The following is a 26,279-nucleotide window of genomic DNA, read 5'->3' as shown; positions in this document are numbered from 1 at the left end:
TTTACTCTTGGCAAAATGCAATGAAATTTTGAGCTTTTGATAGTGCTACATGAAAAATCATTCAGTCATCATCAGTTTTTGTATTTATGAACCAAATTTCATGTCAGTCTATCCAATAGCAAACAATGTTGACCTCATGTGGAGCTTTAAAGTTAGGGAATCACTAAATAATCACTAAATACCCAGATAACTATATAACTTTAAAAACTTTAGAAACTAAATTCATTCATATTTATCCTCTGGGAACCACACGTCTGAACAATTTTTTTTCTCAGTCCATCAGGTAGATGTTGAGATAGGTCATCATTACAACTCCGGGACATGAATCTGAAGTAAATTTGAACTAAGTTGTAAAGATATTCCAGTCTTGACCATACTGGTGGACTGAGTATGATTGACCAATGCTGTGATTCCTATTAGAGCAACTTCACACCACAAGTCACAGCATACACCTCTATTTGCCTTTTCCAAAAAGATCCCACATTCATCAACATGCTGCCAGACATAATAACTAGAGCACAAACAATAGTGCCAATCAAACCTAAGAAGAAGATGACTTTAAACTGTTGACAGTTAACGATATGGAAATGATGACTTTTTAAATCTGGATATTTAATTATGAATTAAGTCAGCTTCCGCTCACAATCAATACTACAGCTTCCAAAGAAGCTGAAAAATATTTGGATGGGGACGTGACGTGTTGTTCACTACTCATCAGTCAGAGCAAAACAACAAAAATCTGTCACCCAAACAGAAAACGGCTAGGTTTAACATTATTCCAAACCCAGAAATTACATAAATGAAATGTAAAGTCTTCATTCTCTGAGAGTTAAGAGAGCAACTGCAGTTCTGTTAGTAGTAGAAACTCCAACACTACTCCATGCTAATGTTTCTCTATAACTGCTGGAGGTGGAAGTGAGCAACTGTTTTAGAACAAATTCAACATAACTTAAATCAGTGATTGCAGGTTTAAGTGAAGGTTCTGTTTCCACAGCTTAGTACATCATCCATAATCACTTGTTGCAAATTACACTGGTTACTTTTATATTGGACATATTAAAAAGGAAAAAACTAAAAGCCGATATGTCCTTGTCCTACTGATGGCTGTGCCGGCAGTGTATGAATGTTGTATGATAGAGAAAGTGCTGCACATAGACGCACTGAATGGATGTGCGTGTGAAGCGTTTTGAATGGTCATCAAGACTACAAAAGGTCTATACAAAATACAGACCATTTAAAGAGGATTTAAAGGGGATTTAAAAGGCAACCATAGAGAGAGCTTTATTACTTGGAGCTAAATTAATCAAGACAGAAGGTAAAGATGGATCTCCATATTGAATTGGATGTGATGTTGCATTAGCATAAACAACAAATAGTGTCATTGGCAAATTAAAATAGGAGCAGATCAGAAAACGGGTCGGCTTCAGTACCAAACATTATTTGATTTAATACTATACTAGTTCAATAGACTAAGAATAACATTTGAGATGAGATGAGCCTATTAACCACAAAAACTCTGTTGGACAAAGTCTGAGTATTTGAGGTGAGTCACCACTCATCAAGGATTTAAGCTTCAGTATTGCTGTTAAAACTGCAGCCGTTTTCTGTGGATTTGTTTTCTTTTGGGGGTTTTCTCCTGGTACAAGTTGACCTGCATGTGATTGAGTGATATATGCAAACAGGTATGTGCCAGAACAAGGCCGTGATTGGTGGACTACAGGGAGGCCTTGCAGCTTATTGGTTTGCGGCTCCCAATAAGAAGACCAAAGATGGTGTGGTGGAGCAAAAAGGGGACACACGTCCCCCTCCTCTCCAATCTGTAACATCACCAGCACTTTGTTCTGTTAACCTGTAAGCTCTTAGTATTTGTTTGACAGTAGGAGTGGACTGACAGATTATTTTTACCACGTTTCCTCCTGCTTTTGGTTAAATAGGAAGTTTAGCTATCATAATTTTGTTTTATTGATATTTGGATAGATTATTTTGTTGTTTGATTTCTAGATAGCTATGTTTGTTTGTTGTTTTGGCCTTTTGTCCACTCTGAAGTTAAAGATTATTCTACTCTGATTATAAACACACTGTTTATTAAGTCAATAAATGTTAGTGTTGAGAGTGGATAAGTGTATGAATGCATGTAACTATATTTGCTCAGGAGGAGGCGCTGTTGCGCCTCATATGGCATGGAGTCACATGTGACTGATGACACCACTACCTTATAAGGGGGATGTTTACCCTCTCTCACCCTGTACCTGACTCCCACTGAGAGCAGCAGGTTGTGCACAGTTCTGCAATAAACAATGCCACGAGATTGATGGCTGAAGAGACAAACGTCTGAACGTCTGTTCATCCCTTAGAATTATTATTTCGCTGTGCAGGTAGGCAGAAGGAATAAGCCTAACTGTTAACAGTTAGGCTGGCTACTTGGGAATTGAGAAGATAGCTATGTCAGTTGCAATGTTGATTTATAAAGCAATTAATACTATATCAAACTCAGATGTGATTGTTTTTGTTGTGTGCTATGCTCTCTGACCATCTGATAAAACTGAGACCGAATGCAACTCCATTAATACTGCTCTCTCTCTCTCTCTCTCTTTCTTGTGATGGAAGTTTTTTGGAAGCTGGTGAAAGTAGAACTCGGGCAGCAGCTGATGTCTTATGCAGAAGAGTTTAATGTAGACTTGATCCATCAAGGAGACCAGAAGGTGCAACAATATACTAACGCCAACAGAGTAACATGAGCAATTGAAGATGTCTCCCACAGCCTCCCCATATATCTCCCTCTACTTGCGTCACCCATTCCAACAGCACATCCATGAAAGGCTAGAATTGCTGTCACTCTCCATGTTACATGTAGGTGTTCGCATCCTATTGGATAGTTAAGCCTAAAGTATGCATTCCTAAATCACATTGTGTCCTTACGTCTTGCCACTGGTGAAATATGGAAAAGAGTTGAAGTTGGTGCCTTTCTGTCTGGGGCATCTGAATTGGGTAAGAAAGTCCTTTAACGTAGCCACTACAATGTACTGCTGGTTGGCACATCTATAACCTGACGTTGGAAATTGCTTGGAGAGAAGGGAGTATGTGTGGTGTGAGCTCTATTCTCCTCATGGTGAACGGATGTAATGTGTGAAGATTCTCTCACATCTCTCTCTCTCTCTCTCTCTCATTACAAAGTAGATCAAAACTCTCTAGGGTTGTTAGTGTTTCAATTAATGACGTATCCCAATACAGCCTTCATGCTTCCGAGGCTTGCTTAGGCTGTTTTCCTCCTCACACCATCTCAAATACACAGTCTAGTTCTGATGCCTTGTTATTGACATTTTGCTTTACACCAGTTTTAAAGGAGATAGCTGAATCTTACAAGATGCCAGTCTGTCAGTTACAATATTTAAAGGCGTCAAACTAAAATTCTCAGGAAGTGATTTTATAGAAGGTAAAGCCAACAGGATTTAGCTCTGCCTATACTGGACATTATGCGTGTGTAAAAACAACTATCACATGCTATAATACTATGATATGCAGCTGTTTTCCTGACCTGAAATAGTTCGACCTGTTAGTGTGATATTTTTGGGAAAAGCACAGAGCACATCACACACAAGTGGGAGGAGAGATGGGACCAGATGGTCTATGCAAATACAGCAGCACACGGCAGGTGTTAGTGTTTTAATGTCTGTTTTCATCAGTCACTCCGTTAATGTTTTGCTGATTCTGTTCAAATTGGATTAAAATTATGATATTTCACCATCACTCATTTACCAAATCCTTAGAATGGCATCGTTCACTGTTGGGGATTTTAAGTAAGGTATTATTTCCATTCTCAAGTTTTCATAACTATGGTTATGTTAAAAAAGTTATTTTTCCACAACATGTTTCAAATACAACTCTTGTCATCAGGTGACAATCCCTAATGGCAATTCTTGATCCCCCTAATCAATCAACAGGGTAAAACAATATCATGATACAATAAGAGTAAGTTAACTATCATATTAATGTCAGGTTTGGTGGGACATTTTGACTGTGTCTGGCAAAGATTTTCCTATGACTTATTAACATTGTCTTTTTTTTTTTACTTGTGTTTCTTTTAGTAGAATAGCACAATGTAAAGTTCTAAACAGAATTAGATTATATGCAACTGATTTCTGGTAAATTCTAAGAACCAAGGGGAAACCTGCTTTTATTTAAGAATACAACATACAGTACAAAAGAACAGAACAGGTGGATTGATATTGTCACAATAAGTCAATTCCAGTCTACGGTTAACATCTCAGGTGCCATTGTTGTTTATTAAAGGGGACATATCATGCAAATTCCACTTTGTTAGTGCTTCTACACGTTAATGTGGGTATCTGGCATGTCTACCAACCCAAAAACTCTGGGGAAAAAACACTTGCGCGTTTTGTTATGGTTCCTCTAAGTCAGAAACGTCATGCTTGAGTGACTCGATTGAGCTTCCTGGGTTTTGTGTCGTAACAAGGAACTGGAAGTCTCCCTACATGGTCTTGGCCCACCCCCCCCCCGTCCCCCCACACTTGTTACGCCGGGTTTACACCGGAGGCAGCGAGGCTGCGAGGCAGCGCAGCGCCGTTCCCAAGCGCGCAGCCGCCTGGCTGTTCACACGGGACGAGCATTTCTCCGCGCTGGTCAGCCCGCGATTCACTCACATGTGGCATTTGTCTGGATCGTTGGGACTGGGAGGCTGCAGCAGTTGCTCGGGAGCGACCGCTCGCTCTCCCATGCGTGAGCTGGAAGTTGTGTCAACGCCACACAGCCAGCAGTGTGGAAGACTTCCGCAGTGTTCAGCATTACTGTAACACTGGCACAAACACACAGAGCCCCCCCACTCGTTACGCCGGGTTTACACCGGACGCGGAAGTGCCGCAGCGAGGCAGCGCAGCGCCGTTCTCCAGCACGCAGCCGCCTGGCTGTTCACACGGGACGAGCATCTCTCCGCTGGTCAGCCCCATAGACTGTATATATAAGGTCAGCCCGCGATTCTGCTTTCTCCGCTTGTTGTTGTACCCGTTGAATGTCGGGTTCGGGGGTAAATGATGGTCTTCATAGCCCCCCCACCACCCCTCTCTTTCTCTCTCTGTCTGTCTGCTTGTGTGCTTGTAGTGGATGGGCAGAGGGGGACATTTAATTATGTGATTGGGAAAATTAAAACTCCAGGACAACAGAAGGGGAATACAAAGTATGGGATGCATATTTGATAATTTATATCGTTTAAAATCATGGGGGGAGAGGGGGGAGGGGGGAGCTGGCTCATTAGCATTTAAAGGAACAGGCACTCAAAACAGGTCACTCTGTGGAGGGCTGTTTTATACAGGGTAAAAAGGGTGCTGTTTTATATGATCCTTGTGGTATTTTGACCAAAGTATGTTACAGACATTTCATTAAGACCCCAAGGAACCATATCAACTTGTGGTAAAATGGGCATGCTATGTCCCCTTTAAAGCAATGGAAGGACAGATTTGTGGGAGAACCATCTAACATGTTGCTAATGACTTGCATCCAAACGGGTGACAAAGGGAAGTAGGTGTCTCAATTATTGAAGGTGATCTGCTCATCACATCAATTTATTACAAAGACACTAATAAACAAAGTGTAATCTCTCTAAAGATTTTATTCAAAATTAGGCCGTCTATTTAATACAGCACTTCAGAAGCTGAGGGCAACCACAGCTCTCTTTTTTAATAATTCCATTATTCTCATCCATCCATCCATCCATCTACAAAACTTTTGATCACACTCATTGTTGTGTGGGCCTCGAGCCAAGTGGCAGACTTCTCCCAGGTCATGCCCTTTCCATGGCAGAGGCTTCCATTCACTCACTACAGATATTCACTTGATTACTTTTGTAGCTGACTGCATCATTATATTCCTGATGTTGGGATTTCCACCCACTCTTCTTTGCAGATCACTTTGGGTTCTTATATTGTTTCAGGTGGCCTTGAGATCAAATTGAAAAACAAAATCGACAACATTTCAATGATTTCAGGGGACTGTGACAGCTGATCCAAGAGCTAAAGCTTGTGATTGTTGATGTGGATTTTGAGGTCTGCTTTGGATCATTGTCCCGGGGCCTGAACTACCAAGCAAGGCTACTGGCTAATCAAGGTAACTTCAGGGTTGACTTTGTGATTTCGAGAGTAACTTTAAGGTTAACCGGTACTACAGGTTAGGTTTAACCATGCTGCAATGGAAACATGTGCTGCTAATCAAAACACGCGTTTGTGGTTAACTTGGTGTTGCCCTACACAAGCACACACCTCCCCCCCCCCTTGTACTCTTTGATCTATGTTTGCAAAGCCAACAATGAGGTGTCTGATTACTTAAAAAGGCACTTCTGTATGTCGTCCAAAATATGATAAAAAAGTCATTCGTCGGTATGTCGTTCGAATTCACCTAAAAACTCATAGTTTTGTATGTCGTCCAAAATATGATAAAAAAGTCATAGGTTAGCATGTCGTTCGAAATCACCTAAAAATGTCATAGTTTAGTATGTCATTCGAAATCACCTAAAAAGTCAGTTTTGTATGTCGTCCAAAATATGATAAAAAAGTAATTATTCTGTATGTCGTTCGAAATCACCTAAAAACTCATAGTTTTGTAGGTCGTCCAAAATATGATAAAAAAAGTCATACGTCGGTATGTCGTTCGAAATCACCTTTCTTTCTTTGCCGTGAAGTTGCTTAGCTCTTAACTTTATAACTGATGAGCCAACACACATCTGTTGGCTGTCTTCTATTCTGTTCCTAGAAAGGAGGCGGCAGCAGGCTAGCACAAGCTTCGTCCTCTATCAGATTACTCAAAGCATTAGCGTTCTAATCCAATCTAATTGATTCCTTGTCCTCTCAGGAAAAAAACAAAACCATTTGTTAATAAGTAAATCTGTATACATTCAACAGATGTCCTGCTGGAAACGGGCAGTGAGAGGAGGGAGGGGTGTGACTGTGCATAGTCCTGCTTTATATTCCAGTCTGTATGAGGAGATCAGCAAAAACAGTTTTATATCTTCTTTATTCAAGAGCCTTGTCTTTCATTTGAGAGCATTATTTCTTCATTTCATGTTCAGATTTTGCTCTTTCTCAAATGATCCCTTCTAGAGGACAAACTTGCTCTGTTCCTGCTCAAAACTGTCTGCTCTCAGATACACCCTAATATTAAAGAAATCTCACTCTAACCCCGACATTGGGGTTTTTCCTCAAGCTTGGGTCCTTTGCAAAAGGTCAAGGAGTTTAAGGGTTCTGCACAGCATCTTAGCTGAACCTAGTACTGCACTCTTCTGGACAGATGATGGACCAGAAATCTGTTGGCACCATCAGTTTAAAGTCACAGCCCCTGATGCTCCTATAGGGATACACAGGGACCACTCTGGACCTTCTACAACTGTTCCATTCATTCTTTTAGCCAATAATACATCCAACGGAGGGACTTGGTCGTCCACAATATGTTCTCTTCCTCCTCATCATCCACTCTCATGCATACTGAGGTACTCTCTTAGCAGTTCATCCCAGGGGCCATCCCAGAGGGCCTCTCCCTGATGTCTTTGTGGATACACCACGTTTCATCTTGGATCATGGCCCATTAATCCTTACCCTCCCTCTTTTCTTTGCTTGTAGAGTCTCAGTTAGCTGGGCTTTGGGTGGAACCTTCCGTTCTTTGTTTCGAGTTTTTGTGTCTTGACTCATTATCTCGTTCAAGAGGTATGAGGTATGTATGAGAGGTGACTGATAGTCACTCCACTTCTGAATCTGTATTCATTTTCATTCTTTGCAATGATCTGGCTGAGGGGGTTCAGGCATATGTGCAACAGAGTTGGCCTCCAGTGTTGCACTGTTAGCCTTGTAGTCCAAGGTACTAGGTAATTGTGGATGTTGGTCTTCTGCTTGTCCATAGTTCCATGTTGCATGCAACCTATTATCATAGCTTTCCATCAATTCAATATTTTCAGTTCTTGTCCATCTTGCACTAGCCCAATCTTATCAACATGTCCTGGTCCATCAACATCTGACTTGGACCTTGTTGATCTGGGCTGGTATAGCTGGTATAAATATATATCTCTCTCATACTGTGTAGCATTAAGGCAAGTTTTGGTGCCATGCAGAAGCCTAAGGACCTTCACTGTAGACCTGATCTGGATTTGAACCAACCCCAATCACCCACCTTTAAAAAAATCTCAAGCAATAGAATGCCAGGTATGGTATTGATCAGGGGAAAGTGTCATTGCCTCGTACTCTTCACTTTACTTGTTACAACATCCCATACGGTCGGTTGCTATCTAACCGGATTAGTTACTTTAATTATGCAAACAATTTTGCTAGGCAACAAACAAAGAAACATGCCAGCATGTTTATGGCGTCAATGTTATCTGCAATTCAGTGTATGGGAAAAGTACCAAGAACAACACATGTGCTAGTTAACACATTAACACTGTAGAAAACAAAAGTAACTTTCGGGAAAACCCAACTAGTGGGCAGTGTTCTTTTTTACTTTTGTCAGCTACTTTTAGAGTTAGACCAAGTCTTAGCATTAGCAATTAGTATTTTGTCATATTCAGTCAATCTCATCTTCAGCAAACTGCTTTTACATAGATTTCATCCAACTGATTTGAACTATTAAATCTGAACAACAACAATGTTAGTAAATCTGATGCCATATATGTCTTGAGGAGAAAGAGATGGTTAAATCACAAAGTAACCAGAAAAAAAGAACCTTGTGCAACAGAGCTGCAAAAATTATGCAGAGTTTTGTCAGGACAGTGCAAGAAAGGTGTGGATTTTATTCAGTAATTGTGTAGTCCTTTGTAGTCGCATTGTACTAGTCTGTGTGTTTATATAAGTTGTGCATTACCATTGAAATTTATTTGTAAGGAAATATTTATAAACTCTGCACACAAAGGAAGCTGGCTGCTGCCCAATAGACTTAGTTAAAGAACAGTAACTTACATTAAGTTCTGTACATTTTAAAAACAAACAGTTGTGAGCTCCATTCCTGAAATGTGTATTGCCATTAAGTTGAGGGTCCATTAGCGTAGATAGCATTTTTAATACACAAAAACAAGGCAACTAACTTTCAGTAAGACTTCATAAGCAAGCAAAGCAGCAGCATCTAATTTTTTAGATACTAATAGATAAGTGCATATAGCTGGGTCTAGTGTAGTGCTACTGACAGTGCTTATATTAGATTGTGCTGCTGGTGTGCAGAAGCGCCAGAAAGCTTTTAGTCTGCACGAAGAGTAATGTGTACCACAGTCAACGAAATATACTTAACATAGTACTACACACATACCACTACATTATGTAATTGAGTTATTTGGTATCAATGTATGGTCACAGTAGTGCAGGTCTATACCAGAAGAAATGTGCGACAGAAAAGGAAAAACATACTCTCTCCTATCCCTGCCTTTTCTGAGTGTACAGGCTGTGCCCTCCAGTGGCAAATCCCGGAACAACACGCCTCAACCGCATTCCTTTAAATAACAAAATAAAATATACAACATACACACTGTTTATGAAAGTTTTTTGTGAAATATAATGATGATCATCCCAAATGTAATGTGCATTCTAAATGCTCTTTTGCAAGATATGGCCAGAGCTGTCTCTGATAATCAATGACAGACAATGGACAACACAATTATTAACCCCCACCTTCCCTGCTGTCCATACATAATTCCAACCAAAGCCTTGATTCAGTTTATAAATGACATGAGCTGAATGACAATTAGCCCCGATGCTAATGGCTTCATAATCAGTCCTACTGCTGCATCAATTTTCTAAATATAAATGTATCTCTCATAGAAGAGAGGAAAATGAGGCAGAAAGAACAAAGGTTGGATTTTCCATTACAAACCGTTTTGCATAGGCTACAGTCCATGTTACAGACACACCAAATATAAGTAGTGTGTGAGATATTACTAGATACATTTTCTACACTTTGATTAGATTTTGAGATACAGGTTAGAACAGCTGAGAAAACACCAAATATGTAGCAGATAAAAATAGACTAAAGTGTCACAGGAGACACTGAAATGGGACATAGTTATTGTTTACCTCATATTAGACATATGTAAATGTTTCTCTTTAAGACTTTTATTAAAGAAAAGTGATTTTACTGATTCATATATTGTAAATAAAGTTGAGTCTATAGAGATGAAAAATAAGTCAGAGACCAGTATAAGTCAAGCTCCAAAAACACTGAATCCCACACATCCCACACAGAATGACCTGATTGCATCTGTCATTAGATCCTCCAAGCCTGAACTCCTATGTCTGCCATGTCCCACACATTGTACACATGCAGGTTTGCCGTTGTAAATCCAATCTCAAAAGCTGAAATCAGAGGCCTTTAAGTAGCCAGGAATATTTTATCGGACTTGACTCTAAGGGATAGTTCACCCAAAAAGGAAAATTCACTCATTATCTACTCACCACTTTGCCGATGGCGGGGTGGGTGAAGTGTTTGAGTCCACAAAACACTTCTGGAGTTTCAGGGGTAAACAGTGTTGCAACCAAATCCAATAAATATTTGAAGTAAAGGGTCGACCGATTCTTCAAATGTAAAAAAACAACAGAAAAAACCTAACATGCCTCCAATACTGCTCCTGTGGTTTGAACCAAGTGTCTTTAAGCCCCGACATTCAAATTGTACTCGAAACAGTGGCATTTACACCATGTTTTAGTATAAAAGTACGCTGTGATGCACGAACGCAGCTCCAGAGGAGGACATCCGAGGACATTTAGGCTAAAAACATTATATAAATAACAGTGATCCAAAAACAGTGACGGTATATTGTAGAACTGTTGGAAAGTAGCTCCAGAGTATTAACACAGACCAAGCGAACAGGCAGGTTTAGAACGGGCACTGCACTAGTTATTCAAATTAAGGATAAATTATATATTTTTTCAACTATGAACTACTCCTACCATCAAGTGTTGTCTGTGACCTACTGTAGATCTTATCACTCTGTGGGAGCTCACCAAAATGATGAGGATACAATGTCTGAACATATTTCAATCTGGACCACATGCTGGATATCAAACTATACATTTATCAAGGATGTAGGTCGTCACTATGAACCAATGAAAGAAATGAGTATTATATAAAAAAAATTATATAGAAAGAAGTCATTCTTGTTTTTCAACATATTCTGAGATTTATTAGCATTCAGTCAATGGAGAGTTGGTAAATGGCACCAATCAGTTAAACAGCAATGCAACCACTTGAACATTTTGTGGCTACAATCTACACAATGCGAACAGGGTGAGAGGCTGTGTGTCGGTTGTTGTTTTTCACACGGCAGACTGTCCGCTGCTGGTTTATCTCCTGCATTGCCTTCAAAACAAGTCAGTTTATGTACTAAACTAAACACCAGGACACTACGGTATGAAGATGCGCTTCTTCCGGTCTGTCTATAACAATCAAAGCCCCGTTAGAACAAATGAATGGATTCAGAAAGTGAAACGCTGGAGTGCTTTTACTTTGAAACGGGTTCGGGAAGTGTTGTAAATATGTTTGTGTCATTATTTTGCGAAATTATGTCACAAACCTGCATTTTAAAATGTTCAAACCACTTTCTGTATGCGTTTCAAAGTAAAAGCACTCCAGCATTTCTATTGACGGAATCCATTCTTTTGTTTAAAAAGTTTATTTTTTTTGTGAAATATTTGCAGGAGCGGAAGACACACATCTTCATACTGTATAGTACTTGTATATATATGAGTATAAGGGACTACTTTCATACAAGGAAATAGTCACATTTATGGCCATATTCAAGGCAACGCCTATGTAAAAAAACATTGTGCTGCAGTAGCAGCTCCTCTGCAGAACTTATTGTTGAACTGAAGCTAAATATTGTGCACTGAACAGATGCTGTAAATATGAATTAATATTAATGTGAATATTGTGCATTGAATAGATAAAGTTGCACAACTGCCTTTCTTTGTATATATTTATGCTCGTACATTCAGCCTTTAACATAAATTGCAAAAACTAATCAATATGACCCTCCTAAGTGGGTTTCTTAGAAGATATCAGGGTGGTAGATCTCGGCTTAAGTTTGGAATTAAACGTCTTGGGCTCGAAAAGGTTGGTGATCACTGCTCTAACATTTATAGATAATTATAGTAATGAAGTACTGTGTGGACCCTGATTGGTTTGTTCTGGAACTAGAGACACAGTTCTACCTACTGGTTCTCTGCTGATCATTTGATGCTGTTTGTCTCACAAAGTGTACTTTCTGCTGTCTACGTGTCTTTTCTCTGCTGAGCAGAAACTATACATTAATAATGGGCTGTTTATGGTTAAAGGTAAACAAGAAGAATTTGTTTGTATTTGGGACTCATTTATGTCCTTTCTGGCAAACAAAACATGTATCACTTACTGAAAAAGGAAATGGGTAACTTGGAATTATTGATCCTGCCCCTTATATATATATATATATACTGTATTATTTTTTTTATTTTGTTTTGTATTTGTGTGTGTGTGAACCTGTGACTGTATGAGGAATTATGGGCTGTGTTCAAATGTGGAGATTTATAAAGTAGAGAAGTAAGGAGTGATTCTCCTCTATAAAAATCATAATATTCTACAGCAATACTTGGTAACATTTTTGAAGAAGTACCACAAAGAAAGAGTGAGTAACGTTTCATTCGACCTTCAACATTTGTTATCCTCAACACATACAGATAAAATAGAAGATTTTATAAAATGGCAGGTAAATGATTACCTGAATCCACAATCTGAAATCAACAACTCTAGATTTCACATTTGTTTATTCAGCAAATCAAGTAAATTAACCTAAATACAGCTTAAAATATTCATCTGATATAAATTAAACTTTTACTTGGAGAATGCAACTCATAAATCGGACATGGCACTAACCGTAGATGGCTCTTCTAGAGCACAGGTCTCACTCTCTTGGATTTGTTGAAAATAAAAAATAATAATTGATTATTTGAGTCGAGTGCAGTCACCGGAACCCCAAAGCAGACGATTCATTTTGTTCTGTCATCAAATTATTCACTGAAATATCTTCAACAGAGGTAGCTAAAACAGAAAAGAGGACCTGCCACTGCAGTATTTGTTATTTTAACTAGTGAACATGAAGGTCAACAACAGCTAAAAATGCTGCGTCCTGATTGTTTTCAGAAAAACAATTTAATAAAAAATCCATAAGGAACTGAGCTTAATGAATCCATGTATTTCACCAGTCCAGGTGCCTCATTTGTAACCGCAACTTTCAGACCCCCTTTTGTGCGTACGCCACTTCTCACGCATACATTGGGATATATAATCACAAACTTCATGGGAGAATGAAACTTTAAGCCATGAATATGAACATTTTGGAGACAGGAAAGTGGCGAGGCAGACTTGAGGAGTCCAATTGAAGCGAGATTATTGATCCACTTCATTGTTCACATTAAAACCAGCAGTGTTATTTGTGCTCGCGCAGCATTATTGTTTCATAAAAACCTTCTTCTACAGAACCAAGTGATTAATACTTTTTAATAAAAATGTTACGCACGCACATCCAATTTTGTGTGTGTGAAATCGCTGCAGTGAACATGACTGTACTGTCAGGCAAGTAGAGCACACAGAGTGTACAGAGCAGCGCACTGGAGACCACTTACGTAAAATGAAAAAACTGTGTTCACTTTTAATGGTTCGGTGTGTAGAATTTAGTGCCATCTAGTGGTGAAGTTGCATGTTGCAGCTGAATGCCCCTCACCTCACCCTCCCCTTTGTTGGGCCATGGTTTTTTGTGAAACCACAATTCGGCCTACATGTGCCATCAAAGCCTGAAGCCGCATGTTCCGCCAGGACTCTGTCTCCCAGGGGCCATCAAAAACCAGAGCAAGGAACTCAGTCTGCCAGGAGGCATCAGAGGTGTGAAAACCCCCCCAGGGACACAGGTTTCAACTCCCATTGGTCACTCTGGACCCCATGACCTGTGAGGTCACCGGGCCAATATAAAGCCAGGTTCTCCCCCTCTTCTGCCTCTTCTGCTCTCTTTCTACACTCCCTCAACGGAGAGAAGGCTGTCGAGCCTCTTCCTGCCTCTTCCCACAATCCTTCCAATCCTTCCACAGGAGTGCACGGCAACTTCCTTTTTCCCCTTTCTACGGACTGGTAACACAACTGGGCTCAATAATTATACTAGGCTAAGCAAGACTGTTTATTCGATTCTGTGTGAGGTTTATAAGTTTGATTTGTGGTGTTGTGATATTTTGGGTACAAGTTATTGAGAAAGTAATGTTAGTCTGTTATGCTCTTCACAGTCTTTCGTTGCATCCAATCTAGTAACTTTCTCTAATTTGGCACACACAGACACACGCATAACTCTTAACTTATATTCATAATAAATGTTTTTCTTTCACCAATGTTTTTTCATTAATGTTGCATAAGTGAATTTTGCCAACCTCTACACTGTCAAGAACTCCATATCCTTCAACTTATCTAACTATCTATATGGTAATTTTGGTTATAGTTATTAATTTAATTGTTAATCAGAGTTCCAAATTTGTAGTTAGAACCTTTATGAGACTTTATTCAATAAATTGGCTATCTTTTCCCTTCCTTTGAAGGGTGGTGCCCCGAGGTAACTTTAATCAATTAAAGTTATTATTTAATATTAACAATAAAATATTTATATTTTATATTTTATTTTGATAACCAAATTTATTGAATGCCGAAAGGCACACCATTTTATGGTATCACGTTTAATGCATTATGGCACAACACCTTCCAAACATTAAAGACAACCTGTAGCCTTCAGTTGTCATAAAAACTTAAAAAGTGTTTAGTTTGTCCAGTTTTTACTACTGTAAAAAACATGGCGGCCTCTGTAGAGAGGACCCACTCTGATGTTAATATAAAGTATTTAAATATAAAGGGCCCATTCTGGTTTTAGTGCCTATCTATTTAAGGCCCCCCTCTGAATAAAGCCCAGTCTACTCTGACGGGCCAGCTGGCTTAATCTGTTGTGATTGGTCTACTCCTTCCAGCGTTTTACCCGGTTTTGAAAGGGGAAATGCCAGACTAGCCACCAGTCAAGCTGACACTTATGGGGCAATACATAGTGTAGAACTACTGACAAAGCTCTGACCTTTGACCACCAAATTCTTTTGGCCAGATGTAAAGAAATTCCCTATGGGCAGTCCTGATATATCATTCACAGTGACGTGAGGTCACTGTGACCTTGACCTTTGAATGTTTGTGCCGAATGTGAAAGGATTCCCTCAAGGAGTTCCAGAGATATCACTTTCACAAGGCAAAAAATGGGCTTTGAGAGGTCACTGTGACCTTGTGCATAATATATCTTCTTTAACTGGAATAGGAGGAAATGTATACGCTGTAAATGTAAACTTTACGGTAAAACACAGCATATATGAGAACTTAGAACCATAAAAGAATGGAGATATCAATCTAACTTTTCTGTCTTTAGGAGTGAGAACTTACCTCTCCGGCCAGTGAGGTGTAGAGCATCCTTCGCTCTTTTCTACTGAGTTGCTTTGAAGGCATTTTGACTTGTTCTTCGTATAAGCATCCACTGCAGAGAGAAAAACACAAGTTGTTGGAGACAGTATTGATTTAACCAGAATGTAATTTGACAGCCGGGAACGATTTGAGAGGGAATAACAACAATGTTTCTAGATTGAATTGAAATCCAGGACATTGTATTAACTAGGGTTGAGCCAAATAATCGGATGAAACGAGTATCTGGTACGAATAATGTACTTTTACGGAGCACGAGTACCATCCGAGTAAAATGTGTCAATATCCGTACTCGTGATTAATGAAAATCCCCATTGGATAGCTGTGTTCACATCATTCCTTGATAGGCCAGCCACACACAGAGCTCTTCCCCTACACAGAGCATAGCCTGTATGACACAGAGCCTATAAAACGCCACACATTGCAATCATGTTGTTGTCACAGCCACTCTGTCCACAGGGATACTAACGTGTAATATCGTTATGATCATATATTCTCAGCATCCACTGGCCGAGTCAGAGTGTCCCACGCCCGGCTAGACGCACATGGAGCGAGCGCTCCTCTCTCTCACACACAATGTAATTTTTAAAAAGTAAAAACTCGTTGAGTATGTTGAGTATGAAAACCTGCATTTTACTTAATACCTGTTAATACGGCATGTGTTGTGTTCATTGATTCACTGAAGTTTATTCCCTGAAGTTTATAAATAGTTGTTCTGAATAGTTATCTTAATGTTGTGATCAAAAACCTGATCTGAAGCTCAATTCTAAGGCTGTTCTGTAAATAGTTTACTAATAAACAATAAATATAGCAACTTCTGACCCATATCCATGTCCAGCTTAAAATATCAACTTCCGCCCACTTCCGGTTCAAGACGGATACGGATACGGAATATGGATACTTTTGTTGGTTAAACAGATACAGATAATGGTGTTCTCGCTCATCCCTAATATTAACCCATGACACCAGCTGGTCTGATATGTATCGTGTTTTTTTGATTATCAACACACTATATTTAGTCTATTTTGTATTTGAATGAGTCTATTACTATTAAACATATTAACAGAAGCACTGCTATTGCAGAGACCATGTTAGTGGCCTTGCTGATTAAAGAGATGTATCATCACGGTAATGTTCTTTTTGTTTGATGAAATTTGTCGAAAACGTTTTTTTAAATCGATGATGAAGTGATGTGCACAAGACGAAGATGATGTAGGTCGATGAGAAATTGCTGGGAAAAGTACATGATGGCAACATGGTGACACACAATTAAAAAAACGTAATACCACTCAGAGCAAAGAGTAACCCAGTGGCTACAAAATAGCTGGAAGAATATATAGGACATATAGGAATGCTCTAATGATTTGATATTTGCTAATGTTACATTCCTTTTCAATTTATATTAACAAGACAACTGAGGCAGGGATCTCACATAACAATGGGACATTATATTGTTCCATACAGCCAAGTATAGTGCATTGGCTATTAAAACATATCATTGAAATTCTAAATAGATTTTAGGCATGAATAGAACACACTGAGCAGTAGCCAGCTGCATGCAATTATTTCCAAATAGATGTGGGTAATGTACAAACTACTGTAAATGTATTAATATATCACAGTCTAATGCACTAAATCACAACCAGTTAGGCACAGGACTGACATTACAGAACTGGATGAGGTTTACTAAATATAAATAAAACTAACTTTACTATAGATAACTACTATAGTGGGCTTCTGATCTCAGAACTGAGATATAGATTATATCTAAACTACACTTTGATGCACTACATCAAAGCACACAACAGTTCAGTCTGCTCTGCTGAACTCTGCTGAGCTAATATGACAATAACTACTGCAGTCCCATACTTTCCACTGGGTGTCACTAGAAGATAACTAAACACAAACCAGAAAATTGACCTTCACTGGTCTAATTTTGTACAAAGTAAAAAAAATATATATATACAAAATATCATTGATTATCCAAACTGTCATGCATATTCAAATATGAAGTGACATTTAATATTGACCACACTGTCTCTGTTCATTTCCATTTATACATGTTCATTTTTAGTTAATGTTTTGGTATATCTTTAAATGTAAATCCACAGATCCACTCTTGTTTATTTGTTCCATACAAATGTATTTATTATGTATATTAAGATTTATCTCCACACAAACTAGCAACAGCAAATATACAATTTTAACACTAAGACAAGGTTTTATCTTCAACATTTTATAACAATAGATTAAAATGATATATGGACAACAGAGCCAGCAGTACATTACCAAGGGTAATGCTCGACGAACATAATCTGAATAAACGGAATAAATAAAGTATTCATAACCTATTCAAAATCAAGTATTAGGTTAGGGTAGGTAACCCTATTGAAATGGCTGACGCAAGTAGAGGAAGACATATGGGGATGCTGTGGGAGACATCTTCAGACTTGGGGGGTGACAATTGCTCATGTTACTCTGTTGGCGTTAGTATATTATTCCACCTTCTGGTCTCATTGATGCATCAAGTCTACATTAAAATCTTCTGCATAAGACATCAGCTGCTGCCTGAGTTCTCCTTTCACCAGCGTCACGGAAACTTCCATAACAAATATGATTCTGTATTTGTTGTACTTCTAAAATTGGAGTTTCAGTAAGTTTTTGTCCTTTCTCTCTTGCATGTGCTTTGTACTTATATCATCATATTCCCATCAGCATTCATTGTACTTGAATAGTAATATGCTGACATCAGTATTTAATTGAAAGCACTGCTGTACCTTAGAGAGGTCAAAGCTGTAGACTCTTAGCTTTCCTTATTTACGATGACACTTTTGACCGGTGAGGATACTTCAAAGTTAGTGCTTTGTCTGTTCTAAATTTCCTTTGGAATCAATTAAGTATATATGTGTCTGTCTGTCTATCTGTCTGTCTGTCTGTCTGTCTGTTCTTGGCACATGTGTAATACTAGCTGTAGATGTACATCAAGTGCTGTTCTGGCTTCATCAGAGAAGGATGGAAATTACGTATTTATGTTAATTGTTCTAAAACTATTAATTGTCATTACACTGAATTGGATGTAAATCACAAAGCACTATTGTTATCGTTGGAATGTGACTCCTATGAACATTAAAATATGAGAAACCTTGAAATTAGATACTTTGTCCGATGTAAAAAAGTGTAGAATGATTCCCTTGTATTTCAGCCTGTCATTCAATGAGTCACTTCTCAATGAGTGAACCAAAATAAGATACCAGAGCACATGCATCACTTAAAAGATCTACATACAGTGCCTACACATTAAGGAGCAAAGTACTGGTTAAGACATGAGATGAGTTGAGGACATCAGGCCATGCTCATTTGGATGCATATTTTTGAGATGCACACCCATATTTCTAGTGCTGGTATGGTAGCTTACATAGCCTGCGTACAACTCTATCTGAAGGTCTCCTGACCAATAATGTTTCCAAATGGTGCTTAGATTGATTGGAGTGCAAATGACTCTCTACAGCCAAGTTGTGTTGTGACTTTTATGCCATCATGTACCACACAGTTGATCTTGAATTATTAACCAATATCAGCTGGACCTACATTTCATTTTCAATTAATGAAAGTGACGTAGTGTGATGTAGTATCATCATCATCTGTCTGCCTGTCTGTCTTTCTCTTTCACTACAAGTCACGCATTCACAATCATACAGGGCTACTCTGCTGCTTCTCTATGCAGACTGAACAAGCTGGGGGTTAACCATTGACCTTCTCCCAGCGGACAATTCATTCATATCACATCAATAATGTGGGATGGAAAACAAGCCCTTCAAACAAAATGACAAAGTGTGCCCTTTGTATAAACCTTGCAATACAAGTCCTACAATCCACCCTGAATGGACACACGCACACAGTGCAGTATTTACAGAGCAGCACAGCATGCACACCCAGCTTGAACTCCAGTGACCTTTATCAAGCTGAGAAGCAGTCTGCCTGCCCTCATTACACACAGCACCACCGCAAAATTAGTGAAAGTGGCATGAATGTTATTCTAGTTGAACACTTCTGCATGGATTTATTACCTGGTATCCCACGGGGGCTTTGCTGAAGGCTAATACAACTGCAACAAACCCTTTAAAATACTTGATACTGCAAGGTTTCATTTCTGATGGGAAATCTGCATTCAGCAGCAAAAACACTCAACAATAACTTCAGGTCAACAACATCCTGTCACTGTTTAAAAGACCTGCTGTTCTTCGCACAGTGAGAAGTAGTTCATAGAAAATGTCACTGTAATTTAATGAAATGAACTCCACGGATCATTTTTTACTGAAATGAATTCAGTAGAAATGATCCTCTCTGGCCTCTCTGTTAGCATTATGATGCGATGCACTGTAACAGCCTGCGGGCACCAGTGTGTTTCAAAGACACTTCCCCCCCACACCTTTCCCACATCTGAATTGGCTCCTCTGTACAACTCCAGTCACGGAGTTGAGTTGATTGAACGTTGTTGCTTGGTTGTTAAGCATTTGCCTTGGCATGGTCCCAGTGCAACAGTGCAGAAAGGACAACACTAAAACAAACAGTATAATAATAAGCATTTATACGATAACATGATGTAACATTTATGCATAACATACATATATGCATATATAATAACAAAAACAATTTTAAAGTGCCATGTATAGTACTTTTAGATGTGGTCAGAACACATTCCATATGGACTACATTTTGTCAGCCTTTAACCCCAACTTTCACACAGATATCAGCAGTGTGTAAATGCTACTGAAGCACTAATGTGTTCAATCCATATTCAATCTCACCTCTGATTTGGTTTCAATATCCCCAGTAGCAGCTCTCCTGCCAGCTAACTGTCTTTATGAGTCAACAAGAAAAAAAACAGCATTCTGTTATCAGTTTGAATTCACTGTAGCCAGAGCTTTCAGCTATCAAGCTCCTCTCCTGTGGAATCATCTCCCACTTTCAGTTCGGGAGGCAGACACCATCTGTACGTTTAAGAGTAGGCTTAAAACCTTCCTTTACGATAAAGCTTCTAGTTAGAGCCGGTCCAGGCTTGTCTTAGACCTGCTCTTAGTTATGCTGCTATAGGTCTAGAAGGTCGGGGGACACATGACACACGGAGCTTCTCTTCCCAGCTTCTCCTTCCTCTTCTCCCTCCTTATCACATCAAAGAAATTAATATCTCATCAATACATGTTACTGACTTGACTTATTCCCGGAGTCCCTTTGCCTTATCGTCCGCAGATCCAGGGCCGCGGCTGCAGCCACATCGTGGATTATGATGGGGGATCGCGTATCAGAGATCGTGATCGTAATGGTGGATCCTGAATGGCGGATTCTGTATCGTGCTGGATGATCGTGATAATAATGGTGAGCTGCGATCATGGCCCATAGATCATGACGGTGGATTGCGAAATCAATCAAATCAATCAATCAATCAAATTTTATTTGTATAGCCCATATTCACAAATCACAATTTGTCTCATAGGGCTTTAACAAGGTGTGACATCCTCTGCCCTTAACCCTCAACAAGAGTAAGGAAAAAACCCTTTTAACAGGGTAAAAAGAACGTAGAAACCTCAGAGAGAGCCACATGTGAGGGATCCCTCTCCCAGGACGGACAGAAGTGCAGTAGATGTCACGTGTAATGGAGAACATCAGAAAGGGTATTTGCAGCATTGATTAGAATAATCAGTTTGTAGCATAATGGAAGGTCAATGAATTGATGGATCATTGACAGTAATGGTCGAGTATCTGAGTAGACATATTGTATATCAAGCAGTCTTGTTGTAATCATATTCCATGGTCATCAGCCACCACGATCAGGATCCACCATCACGATGGGATGCCACCATAGTCCACATTGATTGTGATAGTGCAGGGATTCCCAAAGTGTGGTGCGTGCGCGAGCTGCCTCTAGGGGGTGCGCGAGAGGAAAAATGTAATGGTGCTCACTCCCCCTCCCTTTCACTCTCTCTCTCTCTCTCTCTTGCTGCATGCTGAGCCACCTGCGCTGCTCTTGAAAATCCTCAAATAGATCATCTTTTTTATCCATATCTGTTTCTGAGCCTATGCACGTGCCACTCTTTGTCATTTACGGGGTGGGTCGTGTGTAACTTTATTGTAATTTGATTCAGATTAATGGTGTTCTAATTTTCGTAACCGCTGTTATGTATGGTTCATTGACAGCATTTTTCCCCATGTTCTCTCATGATGGGCCTCTTTGCTCTTTAAAAGTGACGGCTTGTGTAACTTTGTTGAAATTTATTGAAACTTTGTTGCAGTGTTTCAGTTTCATTCGAATGTGAGAGCGCATTGTTGCGATCTCTTGATTCTTTTGTTACGTGTGTACTGATCATGTGTTCATGATTAAAGATGATGCATTTAATGCGGCTATAAATAGACTCTGTTGCGTTTTTATTTTTTGAAGGTGTTGGGGATTGGGGGTGCGTGAAACCGGTCGGGATGTAGAAGGGGGTGCGTGGCCTAAAAAGGTTGGGAACCGATAGTGGATCGTAATCGTGGTGGCACCTGATCGTGGATAGTGGTGGTGGATCGTGATCATGGTGGCAGCTGATGGTGGATCAAAATGGTGGATTGCAGATCGTGATGGTGGATCCTGACTGTGGATCGTGGTGGTGGATTGTGATCCTGGTGGCAGCTGACCGTGGACTATAATTACAACATGACTGCTTGATATACAACATGCCTACTCACATACTCTACCATTACTGGCAATAACTCCTCCATTTCAATTGTCATTGCTGCTCCCTTCATTTCTATCAGACATTTTCTTCTGTATAAATACTTTAAACATTGACACACCTTACCATTATGTTAAAAAAAATGTATTCTAATTAAGGCTGTAAATACCCTTATCTTTCTGATGTTCTCCATTACACATGTCATCTATTGCACTTCTGTCCGTCCTGGGAGAGGGATCCCTCACATGTGGCTCTCTCTGAGGTTTCTACGTTCTTTTTACCCTGTTAAAGTTTTTTTTTAGTAGTTTTTCCTTACTCTTGTTGAGGGTTAAGGGCAGAGGATGTCACACCTTGTTAAAGCCCTATGAGACAAATTGTGATTTGTGAATATGGGCTATACAAATAAAATTTGATTGTGTCTGTGTTGCAGTTCAATACAACGGTGTTTCTATATACAGTATGTACAGGGCAATCACGGTACCGTCGATGGTCAAGTCGGTCAGTCAGTCAGGCGTACGGCATTGGCCTTTAACTTAGCCAAGGCCGCTAGCTCCGGGAGAACTCTACAGGGAATAAACAATCCACCAGATGATTTCCTCCTGACTTCGACTTTAGAGACGCGGCGTCTGCTCCAGAGCGGCGACAACAGACTGACTGTTACAACACGCTTTTATAAAAGGTAAAACAGACGATCCTCTCAGATCCCTACACTCATCAGCCTGCAGCCACTTCCATGCGTGTTTCAAAACACGCTGGGTTGCGATTGGATTATTGACTGATTGAATGAACTCTGATAGGTGGCCGGTGACACGATCCAACAATGGTCGCTACAGTTAACAAAGGGGCAATATCGAGGTCGGCAAAAATGATCATGGTCATGCCAATATATTGTACAATAAGTCGATAATGTAATTATCCTGACAGGCCTAGTTGTGATGTTAAATTGATTTATGTTTGACTAAATGGTCATTCTCGGTCTGAACTAAAAGTAAAGTGTTTTGAATTAATATGATTTAATATGACCAAGACAATAAATGGTTTGTAAATGGTTTTGTATTTATATAGTGCTTTTCTAGTCTTGATGACCACTCAAAGCTCTTTACAGTACAGTTTCACATTCACCCATTCACACACACATTCATACAGTGCATCTATTAGCAGCACTTGTTTTTCTATGAGGGGCAATTCAGGGTTCAGCATCTTGCCCAAGGACGCATCGGCATGCAGATGGGGAACACTGGGATCAAACTGCCGAACTTCTGGTTGGAGGACGACCGCTCTACCCCTCAGCCACAGCCACCACAATACTAAAAGTTTGAAGGACAAGGTTCATTAAATATGAATAAAACTCACATGACCTCACACGACTAACATCAGTGACACAGCAAACACTGTTTATCAGTTAACATTAAAGTGAGCTGAGGAGAGAATGACAACCTCCCAAAACCAGTGACATATTAGTGGGGTCACAGGCCTCAGTCCCCATCTTAGTGTGCACTGTGGCATCCAGTCCACTTCCTGTTTTATTTGGAAGATTACTAACATTTCCTGTTCTTGGAGCTTCTTCTTCCTGGTTACTATAGCCATCACACACCTGCACCGGATTAGACTCCTGTCCCTGCTTTTCCCACCAAGAAACCCTTTTAAAATGTCCTTCGTTCCCTGCCAGCTTGTCTTGTGTGTGTTTGGAGTCCAGTGCTTCTCCTATGCTGTGTCTGAAATCACCCTCTCACTCACTCACTCCTACGTCATAGTGACTTCTATGTAGAGAACTATATACTGAGATCATCGGCAAAAGTAAAAAAAAAATGTTTACTGTTAGGGTAAAAACATGTCGAATGACTATGTTTAAAGGTAGAAATATAGTTGTTTGCTGCAGCTTGTACTGTGCCACTCATATTTGCATTTGTACGACAGGTCAGCTTTTCAATCTGCCTTCTCTCCTCTTGGCCAGGAGCGCAGTGCATGATGGTATATATTGCTCGGTTATTGAGCGGGGGTTGTCCACTACTTTTCCAGATCATTGTGGGGAACAATGACTGAAAGAAATTCACTACATTCAGACAGCACTACAAAATGGCAAACTCACTATGTAGTGGATTATATAGTGATCAGTGAGGACAAAGGCCTCGTGCTGCTTCCCTGTTTATAACTTCTTGTGTATGATCATTGGACTGTAAGTAAAGTCTATTTCTAACTTGATAATAATCTTCTTTGTGGTTCATCTCTAGGGTTATGTACCGAACTCTGTACCTTTAAGGGTACCGACCGAATTACGTCGGTAATCAGTCCCAAATTTTGGTACCTGTGAGTGCAGTATCTGGGTGAGAGGGTATATATACATGAGTGAGAGTGAAAGAGAGAGTATACGTAAGATAAAGAGCAAGAGAGCAAATTAATGTGACTCACCCCTGGAACGTGATCAAGCCAAGCTCATTTCTGATCAGTCCACACAGTCAGAACGATGGCGAGTCAATGTGCAGGCACCCAGGGAGCCATGCACAGCTCCACTATGTTCGTTTACAGTGTTCATTTGGGTCTCTTTTTTTTACGATGCCTCGTTATTCTCTATGCAGGAAAAACATTTTTTTCTTGAACAGAGAGAGTAAAGTATCGGAAAAGAAGTACCGTTGCGTACCCAACCCTTCTCATCTGCAGGACCTGCAGAATCCAGATCTGACACTCCTCATCAACAATAACAATTGTAATGATAGTAAGGATAAGAATAATTCACCCCCACTGTCCCATCTCTCTCTTCCTTCCCTTCTCCACCCACCTCTCCTCTCCTCCCCATTTTTCTCCGCTCACCACAACCTGTCGAGGCAGACGGCCGCTCACACTGAGTCCAGTTCTGCTAAAAGTGTCTTCCTGTTAAAAGGGAGATTTGGGGGGGGGGTTTCTCTTTAATTTTCTAAGGTCTCGACCTTACTATGTAAAGTGCCTTGAGATAATGTAGGTTAGGTCCCTGCAACATCTTCTAATGGGCTGTGACAACTACACAATCAAGAAAGAGCCAGACTGCATGTATTGTAAGGAACATGTTAAAGAACCTGCTCAATCCCACTGAGATCCAACCAGTAAAACCGTCCTACACATTGTTACTAACAAAGGCTTGTGGACCTAAATATCCATTAGAACTTGGCATCACTGGGCCACAAGGCCGAAGAAAACAGTCAAGATGGAGGGGCGTCTTTGTCGTTGTGTGCATGCGATCATGACCAAAGATAAACACTCAAGTTCTCTTCATTAGCTGTTTGCATGTTTTTTTCTTTTCATTTTTCCCCATGCATTAGTCAGATTTTTTAAATACGGGCTCATACACTTTAGATGCAACTTAAAGCACCTTTCCATTAGACTTTCTGTGCTTGTTAAATATCTTCCAATGCCCCACAGAGCTATTCTGTAAACATGGATATATTAACCCGAATCCAAGTCTGAGCATAGAAGCAGCTTTCACTGAAGCAAACTCAGCCCCTCTGCTCCACAGGCTACTGCCCTGTGTCCGGCTACAACATTCAGCATTCAAACTTCCTGACGGTGCGAAGTTCAATGACTGGACTTTAGGTGGCCACAGATGCAATGTGTCACGTTATTGCAGCTGTAGAGAAAATAGTTTCTTCCCTCGTCGAGGTTCAGTTTACAGATCAGACAAGCAGGCAGAAGAGGAAAAGCTGTGTTCGTTCAGTTATTCCTATAATGGTCACTAACCTGACGACAGCCAGTGGGTACTGGAAGCTGTGTGGCTTCAGAGAGGGACACACTGCTGCACTCCCTGCCGGTGGCGGAGGAGATGAGCGGCTGCAGCTCGGATGAAGGACACCGGGGGAGAGACTCCTACCTCGGACAGCTCCTGGAGTTAGTGCCGCCTCTCTGGACTCTCAGCGGGGGGAACAGCGGCATCAGCAGCCAAAGTTCAACCCGAGTGACAGCCACACTGTCCGCCGGGTGCAGGTCTCCCGCGATTGTCCGGCAGCTCCAGCTTTCAGCCCGCAACACTTTTCCGCATCTTCGTTATTTTAATGAGGCTACAGGATACCGTGGTGCTGCGTGCACGAGGGTTCCGCTGCTACCACG

At 40.2% G+C, this 26,279-nt stretch overlaps 1 protein-coding gene across 1 annotated transcript in view; it reads right to left on the bottom strand.

Moving 5' to 3' along the window:
• The window catches only part of LOC117753632 (phospholipid phosphatase-related protein type 5-like), a 99,527-nt gene extending 73,248 nt beyond the window's left edge, over positions 1–26,279 (bottom strand). Inside the window, exons 1-2 of the mRNA XM_034571834.1 lie at positions 25,914–26,279; positions 15,460–15,550 (exon numbers count right to left, since the gene is read on the bottom strand). Coding sequence (XP_034427725.1) covers positions 15,460–15,522 — 63 coding nt within the window. The 5' untranslated portion in view covers positions 15,523–15,550; positions 25,914–26,279. The remainder of the gene's footprint in view (positions 1–15,459; positions 15,551–25,913) is intronic.

This window comes from Hippoglossus hippoglossus, chromosome 20, assembly GCF_009819705.1.
Source record: "Hippoglossus hippoglossus isolate fHipHip1 chromosome 20, fHipHip1.pri, whole genome shotgun sequence".
In the NCBI taxonomy this organism is placed as follows: Eukaryota; Metazoa; Chordata; class Actinopteri; order Pleuronectiformes; family Pleuronectidae; genus Hippoglossus; species Hippoglossus hippoglossus.
This window is presented reverse-complemented; position numbering and strand designations above follow the sequence as displayed.